The following is a 14,418-nucleotide window of genomic DNA, read 5'->3' on the forward strand; positions in this document are numbered from 1 at the left end:
TTTCAACCAACACTTTCTTCATCTCTGAGTCGATGTGGGACGAACCCAATCGACAAGAACTCTTTTAATTAAAGAACCAGATTTCCAAGTGATCAGCATGTAGGAATGATTATGCAATCAAATGAAATGATGCCAGCTTCTTCTAACCGCCAAAAAAGAAAAAAAGAACACGCTGAAGCTGTAAGAATATTGTTTGATTATGTGTCTTTTATCACAACAATAAGGATGTTGTTCCACAAGAAAACTGATTGATTATCAAGTTATATCTCCTAACTTTTAAAGTCTCTTATTTCACATCACTTGAAGTTAGAGATATATCATATATGATATGATACCATTTGACTTTTTGCATACATATTTAATGTGAAAACTTCATTTCAAATAATCACACATACCCCAGTTGCACATTATAATTAATCAGTTCAGACATCCTAATATCAAACATTTAAGTAATTAATCAAACATTGTGAATTTGTGACTCTTTAACAAGGTGTCAAAGGTAAATTAAAAAAGAAAAAAAACATGGAATCAGTCAACTATCATTAACCAAAACACATTGATTTCTGAATGATGTCGATTAACTAAGAGAAGTGAAATGAAGAGACACTATTTATACATAAAGTCACAAATTCATCCAAGGTACATGGCAGAGTAGTAAGCATTTAAAAAGATGGTTGTTCGATTGGAACATTCCAGCGGTTATGCGATCCTGATGGAGCTCCAACCTGTTATCATCCCACTGTCACGATTCGATGCCTGTGAGACCAGCCTTTTGCGGTGCCCCCTACTCTAGGAACCATGTTACCCAAGCCTTAGCTCGAGCCACATGACCCATCTCGCAACTTGGAACGGGCAAGCCAGCTAACGCCACAAGAAGACCAACCAACGTTGGTCTGTTCATCCAGCCATCATTAATACCCTCACTCGAGTTACAGGCAAGCGCTACCAAGTTCAGTGGTTGTGCATTGAAAAGCGTGTCTTATATTAAGCTTCCGATGTGGGACAAATTAGTGCAAGAAACATTGATCACTCTCTGTGGCAACCGAGTTGTGCTTTGTTTTTTAAAATTTTTTTTCATTTAATTCGGTTAGTAATGAAATAATCACAAAAAACTTTCCAAAGAAAGATTCAAAACAGAAAGTATACAGAATTGTAGTTATGGAAGTCTTAACAAACTTCAGCACCAAATATACTTGTTTGAGATCATGAGATGGTATGATCATTTGGTCACTAAACCTTTTTATAGTACTTGGAACAAAGTAAAAACACTTGAAGTTGTCAGTGGTATAAATTGATGAATTTTGTTTTGTATTAGTTTGTCGCTACAAAGATTCAAGATGCGAACCCAGGTTCATTCCATGAAGGAACCCATAAGAGAAAGTCACCTGACCACCAGACCAGAGGCTCGATAGCAAATGTTAATACCTTTGAACACTTCTTAACTTGTGTATAAGTTAAATAAGTTGCATTCGGACAATGATATACCGTCTTTATGCATTTTTTACTCTTAACTAAACCAAATATATATATTTTTGGACCATACTCACCATTTTATAACTAAATCACACAAAAGGATATACAACTAAAGTTAAAAAAAAACGGTAATAGAAACTATTATTTTCAACATATTTGATTATTTGGATTTGATGATAATCAAGTTAGACTATTTTACTATTGACATTTTATATATTAAAAAAAAAGAAACTAGTTATGGTTTCATCAGTTCTTGATTCCGATCCAACCAATTCATTCTCAGTCTGGTTTGTTTCTGAGAACATTGTTCATAACTAAATTATTTATTTTAGTAAAATGTAATGCATTATAATAGTTTATATATATTGAATAACTTTGTGAATTATGACGGGAGACTTAGCATTTACACTTATTTTCTACCACATATATATAATTAAACTAAAAATCATTGTATTTTCTTTTATGTTTGATTAGATAATGTTTTGTATATTTTTATTATTATATCTTTAGGGAACCAATTGAGAATGCTCTAAACTGCATAAATATACATAAATAAAGATCAGTAAATTGGTTTAAGATCTTTCATTTAAATCAACATAGTATACAATCACATCCAATTTCATATTGTAACCCAAAGATAAATAAAGGTATGCAATGAAGTAATTTGAAATGTCAATACTGGTGTCACACAACGCTCATTGTAGATGCTCTTACACGAAGGTGACATGTATACAAATCAAGATTCTCGTCACAAATGCAACAAACAGTAGCATAAAAACTCAGATCAAAAAGAATTTACTGCACAATTTATATGTTTCTCATGAATCATATTCATACATGACCAGTACCCACTTATAACCTATAAATAATGTTCTCTGTGACATACAAATTTCAACCATCTGTGGTTCTACAAATTGACATAATTATAAAGAAAGAAATCTTATATGAAAAACAAATAATCATATCCTTTTCTGATGCTAACTGGGCCGGGCCTAAATTCGAGAATACTCATCTTCTTCATCTTAAATACTTTCTGGCAGGCCCAAACTTAAAATTCCTATTATTTCATCATCCTATCAATTACTGTATACCCTCCTGATATGAAGGGCTAAATATTGTCTGAATAAAGAAAGGATTGTGTTACAAACCGAAAGAATGTGGGACCCACGGTGGGTCCGTCTTTCTCAAGAGTTGCACCGCCACTCTGTCAAATATATGTATGCAAAATTCTTTGTATACCAATCACTGTTATTCCGATATGTGGCAGTTCTTCACAAATTCATTTGAGTAGTTGACGTATTTTGACCAAAACGGACGCAGATGCTCGAACCCGATCTCTAGCCACGGTTTTGACTGACCGTTATAGTGAATTACTGCAGCCATTTTTACACTTTCAACGCTGGTGTTGTTCTGGTAGCCCAGGCCCAACATGTGCCATGACGGGTCGATTGGATGAACATAACCTCTAAATGCAATTAGAGCTGGTGGTAATGTTCCAAGCTTCCATAACGTCAAATTTGACTTTAGATTCTGCAAACAACAAAGTTGAAAATATTTAATTGTAACTGTATATATCTTTTTTTGTCATTATTAGCCAAATAAAGATATTGGTGTAAAAGTAATGGATTACATTTTAACTGAATCTTGTTATTAGTTATTTCAACTAGGCCTGTAAGCAAACTGAAGGTTTAGTGAATAGCCCGTGAACCATTTGGCTGTAAATTCGTTTAATGTACGTTTACTTGATAAACGAACAAACAAGAACAAAAAAATTTGTTCATTTAGTTAAACGAACGAACATGAACACATATCTTGTTTGTTCATTTAAATTTGTTTTATGTTCTTTCATTTATGGTTGTAAAGCTACTTTTTTTAAGCTCATTCGTTAATATATTTGTTTAAAATTTTCTGGCCCATTACACCTTAGTGTAGTTTTAGTAACCTTTTAAGCCCAACACATTGGTCTTCACATTACTGTTAATTGGCTTTAGTTCAGTTATGTTGATTTATCTATATTCAGTTACATGCTTCGTTTATATTTGCGAACCGTTCGTTTATACTCTTGACGAACACGAAAAAGAAAACCCCGTTCGTTTAGTTGTTCGTGTTCGATCAAATGAACACGAACATGCTCCGTTCACATTTGTTCAGTTTGTTTACAAGCCTAAATACATATGAAACCAGATATAAAACCTAGAGAAACTTAATACAAGCCTAACTACACAGATAAACCCTAACTAGGAATTACTAGAAATCTAATATCTATATTTAGCATCCGCTTACCTCTTTCAACCACGAGTGATAGGTGTCTCTAATATTAGTTTTTCTCCATGCGCGCAAGTCAAAGATATTCATACCAAAAGCCCAAGCACATTCTTCCGGGTCCAAACTTTTTGCTACAAGCGGGTGAGAAAAATTAAAGTAGATTTTGAACCGTTTACCCATTACCCACGAGTCTTCACCTTTGCAGGTTTCAACTGCCCCGTTGACTTTTCCACCGAGGTCAATATCCCAAAGTGGCGACAAATCACGTTGTATTACAATATCATCATCTAAGAAAACCACCTTATCAAGGTTTGGAAAGAGCTGCAAAAAGTTAAAAATAACTAATGCATTAAACATAATCTGCATTTATGCATGAATCTAACATATATGCATATATGTAATAAGTTGTATTATTACCTCTGGCAAATATATGCGAAGATGATTTAGCAATGATATGTATTTGGGACTTCGAGCCTGCAATTTGGAGGCAAATAATCTCGGTGATGTGACATTAATATTGGCACCCGCAACATGATTCCCATGGTAGTAATTTCTAACTCCATCATAATTCTCCACAGCTTCAAGAACAGGAACATTATCTCGGGTCAACCAGTCAAACTGATGAACACCTTTGACTTCCACAATGCTCGGTGACATGGAATTCAACGCAAACCATGAGTGCATGCCTGCATACGTTTTCTTGTCGGTTATCACATGAAACACAATCTTTTCAGGCCGGAGAGATGACTGGACAGCCGACGAGACCACCACTGAAGCTGCCAGAATGTTGTCGGTGAACAGAATAAAGTGGTGGTAGGAGTTATCGGAAAGAAGCGGGAGTAATTCTGGTGGAGGTAATTGTTTTCTTGCGTGAGCGTTCGAAGAATATTCATCAGTTAAACGCAATGAAAGACAATGAATGCCTTTTGGAATCGAAGTTGCTGCAAAGTGTTTGTTCATAAGTTCTTGAAATTTAGATTCTCTGATCTCTCTTTCAGATCTTTCCATCTGTCAAGGTAGCCCAATATAAGATATTTTACGAAGTAAATCTGTTAAAAAAAGTCAGATAAAACACATACCATTCCTTTTAAAATAAGAGCAAATGTTTTGGTGTTGTATTTGTTGTTTTTCATTTCCGAAACGAGTTGTTGAAAGTTATCAGGAAGCTTTAGATCATCTGGGAGTTCTACAGAATGAACTTGATTAAGGACCGTGTAGAAATCTGTAAGACACCTCTGCTGCCACCAAAAATGAAAATGTTTCAAGTTCTAGAGATATAGTAGGCTAGCATTTAACATAATTAAGCAAGAAACAGCAATCTGGAATGAAAAATGAAGTCTTTACGGATAACAACTTGTGATCTTACCTCTGTATCATCACCTCTCCCAAGAAGCTTTGGTCCCAAACGCCTGCCTAAACAATCTGAAACATGGAAGAATTTGTTAATGACTGTATGCCGCGTGCAACATTAGATGTATTATCAGTAAAAAAAGATAGCATTTGTAAAGAGATTAATGCCAAAAGCCTGCTAAACAAGAGATGGCATTTAATATTACATCAATAGGAGAGTTACAGAAAAATAGATGGGACATAAAGATACATATATCGCTGTCATAATAAGAGATACAGATCGACATGTGCTTTATTAAACAAGAAAGGTTTAAGCAGCAACACAAAAGAAACTTAATAAAAAACAGAGAAGTTCTTATTAATATGTGACAGTAAAAACATGGCATTGTGTCACCTACCTACAATGGTAGAATATAAACATACAGACTATCTTAAACTGAATTTGACATGGCTGGAAACACTAGAAAAGGTTGTAAACAACGGGAATTTTGGAGCATCATCCACCATGTTTTTTGACAAATTTCTCACCATATTTTTAAAACCAAATCATCAGAAATATAAAACGAACAGAGAATATATCAGCTGCGTAAACTTGAAGATGTAAAACAAACACCACCCACAAAAATGTACTAACGCATCATTCGGGAAATATGACAGGGCGAAAAAGGTCAAGCAAACCGTATGACTTCGTCACCGGTCAGATCAGCCAATCGAAACCATCATACGGCCCATATGATTTGCCCCTCATACGACCCAAGTAAAAAAGTGAAAGCATAGTTAGGCCTGTAAAAGAACAGAACGTTCAGCAAACCGTCCGACAGGAAGTTCGTTTACGTTCGTTCATTTAATAAACGAACGAATGCGAACAAAAAGTCTGTGTTCGTTTAACTAAACAAACAAACATGAACACAAATAATTGTCTGATTAAGTGCTAATGTTCATTAAACTTAAACAAACGAACACAAGCATGCCCTTGTTCGGTTCGTTCACAGTCGTTAATTTGGTTAGATGGATCTAAACCCGTCTGCACATTCCAAAAACATTAATAAAGAAACAATAAGAAGCCTAATTCAGATTGGCAAAGGAAGATCTATCAAGATCTAAATCCTAATAAGAAAGCATACCAATTGAAGAGCAGTTGTTGACACCTTCCAAAGTAACAAGGGCAGTAAGAATGAAGACAAAGGGTAACAAGAAAGCCAGAATGAGAATGGTGTGGAATATAGTACGGTAAGAGATATGACGAGCTGCGACTTTGATCTTCATTAAGTCCTCAGAAGTAAAGCTGCCTCCATTGTTGTTGTTATTATTACTGTTGGTGGTGGATATGGTTATACTTGTTGTCATACTATGTGAGGAGATATGTAGCAGCTGCATAATGACCCCTTAATAACAACACCACCGACAATCAACAGCAATCTCATCGTATTCAGATCCAGACACCTTTCTGTTGTTGTTATCAATCGAATTATTTGTTGTCAAACACCAATGCATTGGATTGATTATGAATAAATGGTGCAGACAGGAAATTAGGGGTTTATATAAATCTAGGAATCTTCGAAATTGCATAGATAGATATAGAATGGAATTATAGATTTATTTCTTCATTCATGATTGACTTTTTGGATCGAAGAAAGAAAAACAAGAGCGAGAGATTATTATTATTATTTATTTACTTATTTTTCGTAGGTTTTTCTAAACGTCATTTACTCGGATCTTACTCTTATTTTCCCAATTCCTTTTAATCTTTTATAGACCCGGGCCATCATTTAATTTTGGCTGCATCGGGTATGACGGAAGACGAGACGAGTATGTGATTCTCGCTAGTTGGATTCTTGAACTGAACATGGTTTTTCTTATCGCATTGTTGTGCCTTCAGACGAGTGTTCACGGGCATTGGTCTTGGATGATGATTTCACCTGAATCAAAATAGTCATTTTAAAAAATATAATGAAAGTTATTATGTTCGTATCGAATATAGCTTTATTTATGGTTGTGAATATAGTCAAGCTTGGTATGCAAAGAAAGAACTCGGGTTTGATTATTATTTGTGTTTGATTTAGGTTTAAGCTCGTTTAAATTCGATTATATTCAAGCTTTTAGTTAGGTGTTCTTGGTTAGTTCTTTTTTCATGAAATTGACATACTAAATGTATATATGTAACTAGAGTATAACAGTAGAGTGATATTTGTTACTTAAGCTATTTGTATGCTTAGTAGGTAGATTTCATTTGTACCGGATCATACCAATGTATATATACATCATTTGATTTCATCATACAGGTTGTGTTTGGTTTGTTAGCGGTGTGTGACGTCACGTTAGTCACTTTTATGCTAGTTTAGCCATAAATAATGCTTATACGGGTCGAACAAGGTTGCTTCCCCTCAAATCATACGACATGTATAACCAATTTTCGTCTATCATGCAACTTGTATAATACAGTATTCGATTGAGTATATGTCGGTGGTTTTCTTCGACTTTGCCTTCTTTTTATTCTTCTAACGTATAGATCATAAAAGAGTGATGGTTTTTATTTTTTGAACGACTAAATTTTTTCACTCTATAGGATTTAAATCCATGGCCTTTTATATCACACCCTAACAATCCTATCACCTCTCAAAGTGAAAATGACATAAACGAGTGATGTTAATGGTTGCTTCAAAACTGTTTCAAGGTCATATTAGCTGGCAATTAACATTAATATCGCTTCATGACTTACACACATCAAGGTCACATTAAAGACTAGATGAAAGGTGAATAGGGTTTTGGTAATTTTAATTATTTTATATTAAGCAAGGAGGTAAAATACTTTATAAAAATAAAATATCACAAAAGCAAATAAAGTCCAAATGTGTAAAGTTAAGTGGAAACACTCAAAACAGATGCATAAAAAAAACAAAAGTGAAATCAAATCTATATCTATATTATATATAATATTAGACTAAGGGGTCGCTTAAATTTTAAGAGGTACCACTCTTATTGCATACTATACAAGTAATAATGCATAGAATTTTAAGAATTCAACTTCAATCAAGTTTTGTTAATATATTAAATAGTTACACATTTTCCCTCTAATTATAAACCAGCTACCCTATGATTTTTTAACGGCCGTAATTTTTTCACACGTTAATATCTTTTCTAAAAAATTACACCATAAAAACGAGCGTTTTATTATCTTTAATTTAAAGATGGTATTGTTGTGGTTTATTAATTTTAAAAAAAACTAACATGTTACGTGATTATCAGTTATTACTGGCAACAGGTCGGGTAGGTTCGGCTAATGGTGTTGAAACGGGTTAGGGTTGGAACATGTTAATACAAAAAGAGTTAATTTAGTTCATGTCGAAATGGGTTTAAATCGAAAGGGTTCATGTCAAAACGGGCTTCGGGTTAAAACATTTCCGGGTCGCAGGTCCGTTTCGTCAAAACAGATTGGGTTAAAAAGTAAATGAATATTGTACATTTCATCTTTGCTTTTTGCTTGTCGCCACAAGTTACGGACGCTCAAGCATCAGTTATGCGGATGACATTGTTTACACATACAGGTTGCGTTTGCGCGTATATCGTGCACCGTGCCGGAAGCAAGCTAGCTTTTATTCAACGTAACAGAGCCTTTGCTTTTAAATTCTTGGTTTGAGTTATGATTCATGATTACAAATTTGATATATAAGGGATCAGAGAAATCATGTACTATTTGTTATCAAAAGTTTTATCAATTCCATGAATTCCATAAAAGTAACGAACATATTTACTTTTGACCCCCATTCGCTCTATTGGCAGTGGCACCATGATTAGTAGACTAGCCTATACATGCATCATCCACGTAATTATGGTGACTTCAAATCTTGTCTCTTGCACCGACACATTTATAGATACGTTGCTTAAAAGTACAACTATAAATGGGCACTGTACTTGGTTATATAAAAAAAAATTCAAGACTCAAGCCTAAAATTCCCCGTAAGTTATTTAAAATAACTACATCAAAGAATTCATTCAGGGCGTATTCAAAGGAATTAAATGTAATATATTATTAATTCAATTAGAGTTAATTACATGAATGATGCATGCAGTAAAGTTATATGGTGATTTTGGTTTCAAGTTTATATAGATTACTTCTGCAATTTTTAATGTTTTCTCAAGAGTAACATGTTTGATTATTCATTCTAATTAAAGAAATATCGATTTAGAGTTCATTCAAGATCGATGGGTGGACAAGAAGGTAGTGGGGATTGATGCAGAATAGAGGCTAACTTCAATTGCCCGGGGGTGGGGTGGCTGGATCAAATGGCGACATGAAAGGTTGCAGGTGTAGTGATGGTTTGAGTAGAAAGAAGCAGATGGAGTAACATGATTGGTGCGGCACACATTAGCATTTCATTGCTTAAACGAAGATGTGACACCAAAGTTCTGTTTTATACTATAGTTATAATTAAGTTGTAACGAAAATACCATTGTATATTTATACCTAAAAACAAAAGAAAATAACAAAAGGTTAAAAAAAGAACCTTTTTCGTGGTCCTCATGAGGGTTTCAATGAGCATTGACATTAATGACCGAACACAACGGGTTTTAGACATTAGAGATATGTGAAGGTAAGGTTTTGAGGTGGTATATACGTTTTTTCGATTGAGGTATGATTTGTGACATTAATTAGATACACACCACCAAACGTAAAATAAACCATAAAGCCTAGGCAACTTCAACCCTATACAATCAAGGGCTCCGAGGACAACCCCCCACCCCCACACACCGAGCAATAATTTTCTGATGTTGAGCCCCAAACATCAGATCATTTGTTGAGAGCTATTGGTAAATGGTCGAACTTGACACTGTTAGGTTCAAAATTGCGTGAATGAAATTTGCTTGTGGATTGACTCGTTAAATTTGAGGTAACAAATGCTTGGTCGAAGCTATTGTCATGACAACTTGGTGGGTGTTGTAGCGATTCAAAAATAATATCGTCTTTCATGCCAACAAGATTACAAAGAAAACTATTTTTGACATTGTTCTTTTCTGTAATAGGAATCATAATTCAAAGATTAGTTGGCGGATTAATTTTATAACCTCTGATGCACTTGTAATTCTTTCCGGCTAGCTTCTTACAAGTCATCATTTGTTATATATCAGTCATTTAAAAAGAGGATCCACCTAAGTCGACGACTTATGATTGCATTTAAGGGTGCCGAAGAAAAGTAACAAGAGTATAAATGATCGGGGCTGTGTATTAGACCATCCGTAGTCGGCTGGTTTGTATGGCGTCTTCAGCCAAACACGTCGGACCCCGACGTTTTGGGTTGAGATTTTGGGTGCAATGTTATGTAGGAAACACTAGTTTGTGAGAGAAAAAGGAATTAAGTGGTAATGAATGCATGAAAATTATAGGTTTTTTATCACTACACATTTTTTTGCAAAAAATTCTAATGTTGACTGAACCACCACTAGTTGTAAAATAGCCAAATGTGAAAAGTTATGACTATAAATGGTCTTACAGTGACCATGTTCTTAATTTTCTTATACATTAGAATTCGAGGTTTCACTATAATATAATATCATTCGTATAATTAGACTTTTAAACGTTAAAGTAACGATATAACAGAAAAAAATATATCACCCAACGTAGCCGACACAAGTTGATGATTACTGATTGATGAGTGCAAGCATATATACCATAGTCGTACCAAGGTGGGGGCGACATTCTTTGACATATTTTTATCTCTACCGTTATTTTTCCAACTCCTTGTATTTACTAATAATTTTTTTTCTAATTTATATTTTATGTTACATTATAGGTATACGAAAAATACAATTAAATGGGTTTAAATAAGCCAAGTTCAAGCTCTTCAAATCCTAGGGAGAACGAAGGGGGTGAAAGCAGTGGCGGATCCAAGATTTTTCTTCTATGGGTTCACCTTTTTTCGATGTTCAAATTTCACACAACCAAATGTTAAATTTTTCAGGCCGATCAGGCCTTATAGGAGAATATGATATAATACGATACCATAATAAAACAATATGTTAATTTAAAAAACATGTAAGGTCGTTAAAAATGAAAAAAAAAATTACAATAAATGGGTTGTAGATTCTTGATGTATGAATGCGTACTTTGGAAATAATCAGAAGTGAAAACTTTCTTTTTAAGCTATTAAAAACCCCAACTAAATACACAACGATTATTTACCAAAAAGGAGAAAAAAAAGGTTACCAAAATGGGACTTAAAAAGACTTGACTTGAGACCTTTCAAGTAAAACCCAAACTAACAACACAATGATGGTTTACCAAAAAGAAAAAAAAATGTAATCAAAATGGGTCTTTGAAAGACTTGAACTTAGACGTTTCAAAAGATAAGGAAGGTTGACCATCTTAAACTTTTTGATATTGCTTAACTTCTAAAAATCTTATGGGTTCACTAATACTTTTTATATATCATTTAAACACAAAATTTGAAAATCAATGGTTCTCGGGAACCCGCACTAAATCCGCCCCTAGGTGGAAGATGCCATCTTTAGGATGTAATTTAATCTCGGTATCGCATGGATGAAAGTGTAGGGCTGTCAATTTATGACACGAACCTATTAACACGACACGACTCGACACGGATCCTAACATGTTTGGGTTTGAACTTAGGTTCTGTTCGTTTCACGAATTTGAAATGAATTCTAAGGAATGGGATTTTAAATCCCATAAATTGGTCTGTTCGTTTCACTAAATGAAGGAATGTGAATGGAAACTAAATCCCATGAAATCCCACATTTCATAGGATTTTAAAATCCCACCTACTTTAGAAGGATTGTTACAAAAAGATAAGGAATGCTTTATTAACCATAATCAGCCGTTCTTTCACACCACCGTGACCATCGTCTCCGTCACCGTGTTCCACCTCCGCTCTTCACCGCCGTTCTTTCACACCACCGTGACTACCGTCTTCGTCAACGTGTTCCACCTCCGCTCTTCACCGCCGTTCTCCACCACCGTGAACCACCGTCTTGCTCATCTACCTCCACCGCCGTTCTTCTCTGTCACTGTGAACCACCGTCTTGATCATCTATCCAAGCCTAAGAAGTTTGCCAAGAAGTTTGCTGCCGCCAAGGTAATCAACCTTATTTTTCCTTCTAGTATGTTAGATAGTTCCTGTACATATAGGTGTGTATGTATAGTATTACTGAGTGAGCATTCCTTGTTATGTTATAAGTAGCTCCAGCTATCACACAACCGATAAATTTTTATGTCACTTTATTATTTATTTATTTATTTATTTTTATTTTTTATGAATTTTTAATAAATTTTTGATTTTTTAATTAATTTTCTAATTTTTATTTTTAGATTTTTTTATATTATTACTTTTTTTTGTTATTTTATTATTTATGTGTTAGTAAAGGGTGATGAAGAGAATAGAGAATATTCCAATTCTAACAACATATTAACAAACCAAACGCATGATGAGGATTTCAAACATTCCATTCAAATTCAAATTCCAATTCCAATTCCAATTCCTTTAAAAAAATTCCGTGAAACGAACGCGCCCTTAATAGATTTCGTGTCTTAAACAGGTCGACATGTTTATGACATGTTAAAATTCGTGTCATAACAGATTAAAGACTCCTTAACTTTTTAGTAATCTGTGTAGATTTTTAATTCTAAAAAATAAATAAATATTCACTTCTAAAGTCATAAACCTAAATACATATTTATACACGATATTTCACTCATGTATGTCAGAACCCACTATTATATCTTTAATGGATGTTATGATTTGTTTATATGGTTTTTGTTTCAAATATGTTATGGATTTGTGGTTTTTTATTTATATATGTTAAGGATTGTGACTTTTGTTTCAAATATGTTATGAATTATGTATTAATTAAGACTTTTATGCTTGTTTTTAAAAATTTTGTTTCATTACACATGTATTATTCATTGTATGTTTAAACATGTTCCTTAACAGGTTAACCTTTTATTAAACAGGTTTGTGTTCGTGCTTCGAAAAAATGACATAATTAGTTATCGTGTCGTGCTCGTGTTTAGTACAAGAGGTCATCGTGTCGTGATTCGTGTCATGTCCAACATGTTATGACAGCCCTAGGGAAGGGGTGTTCTTGCCACTTTTTTATTTTCTTCGCATTTTTATATCCCGATCATGTCGACTATGCTAACCATCCAAGTGTTGGGTTCCGGTGGTGATCAGTCAACGGTTTAACTTTTAAACCCGGTTTTAATAAATAGGTTTCATAATTATTAATCATATTAATAATGAATACGCAGCGGAATACAAAACGAGTAATCACCAAAAACGGAACCATACAGGATCCGGTTACATACAATACGAGTACGAAACGAAACAACCAAAGTAAATATAAATCAACAACGACAATATTTAAGATTACCGCGGTTAATTATTAACCAGTTGAGACACCGAGGTACAACGAATGTTGCTAGTTGACGAACCGAACAAACAGAGTGTGACGATGGTGCGAGAGGCAACAACGTCGGTATAAGCGGGCAGCAGCGGAGGACGGCACGAGTTACGTGGCGTCGTACGATGGTGGCCAGTGGCTTGTTGCGGCGGTGGTGTTTTCCGTGAAAAACCAAAACGTGAAAAGGAGCTTATGCTCCCACTTGCTTGGAAAAATGGTGGCGGCTCCTTTTTGTTCCCACCGTATAGATTATTAGGTTATTATTATTATTATATATCACTATATATAATAACAATCATAATAAGTATTAACTCCTAACCGGGCCTTCAAAGTCCAACTCGTTTAAAACCCGAACAAGTTTATTTACTTACTACATTATTTATAACTATTATAAATAATAATTCCGTCATAGTTATATTCGACATTTACCGGTTAAACAATTTAAGTGGATTTTAGTTCGTTGCCCAAGGTGTAACTCTCACGGGTCACAACCCGGTCGGTCACGTTGACTTAAGCGAACCGGCCCATATTTCCAACAGTCTCCCACTTGGATGGATTCAGGTTAAGTTTCTCAACGCTGACAGCCAGCGGTGCTCTAGCTACACATGGCTGCCCCCAACAGGTTATAACATTTAAAATTCATTAACCAAAAGCTCTTGGAATACACTATTGCAAGATAATGAAATTACAGTAATCGTTGTCATCTATCCTTTCAGTATAAGACACCAATTGAACAATGAGACATGGATTAGATCAATCTCATATGACATTCAATCATTATCATTTTCGTTCTCGAGTCAAAGTGGTCCAATCAAACACACAGTAAGTTTGGGTGAGGCCTCACATTTCACCAGTTTGAATCAACGAAGGCGCCAAGATGTCTAACTGTTACATATCATGTAAGAGTACATAATCCCA

The 14,418-nt window shown here is 34.5% G+C and overlaps 1 protein-coding gene across 1 annotated transcript; it reads right to left on the reverse strand.

Moving 5' to 3' along the window:
- Positions 1-2,250: 2,250 nt before the first annotated feature.
- On the reverse strand, positions 2,251-6,737 carry LOC143590377 (putative galacturonosyltransferase 13). Its single transcript, XM_077070878.1, has 6 exons — positions 6,213-6,737; positions 5,105-5,160; positions 4,818-4,976; positions 4,156-4,746; positions 3,757-4,059; positions 2,251-3,003 (listed from the first exon to the last, which is right to left on the reverse strand). The coding sequence occupies exons 1-6, from the start codon at positions 6,463-6,465 to the stop codon at positions 2,722-2,724; spliced, it is 1,644 nt and encodes a 547-aa protein (XP_076926993.1). The 5' UTR covers positions 6,466-6,737; the 3' UTR covers positions 2,251-2,721.
- Between the last annotated feature and the right edge of the window lie 7,681 nt (positions 6,738-14,418).

The sequence above is a fragment of the Bidens hawaiensis genome, unplaced genomic scaffold (genome assembly GCF_021521415.1).
Source record: "Bidens hawaiensis isolate Kalapana, Puna unplaced genomic scaffold, B.hawaiensis_p1.1 tig00038511_1, whole genome shotgun sequence".
Classification (NCBI taxonomy): domain Eukaryota; kingdom Viridiplantae; phylum Streptophyta; class Magnoliopsida; order Asterales; family Asteraceae; genus Bidens; species Bidens hawaiensis.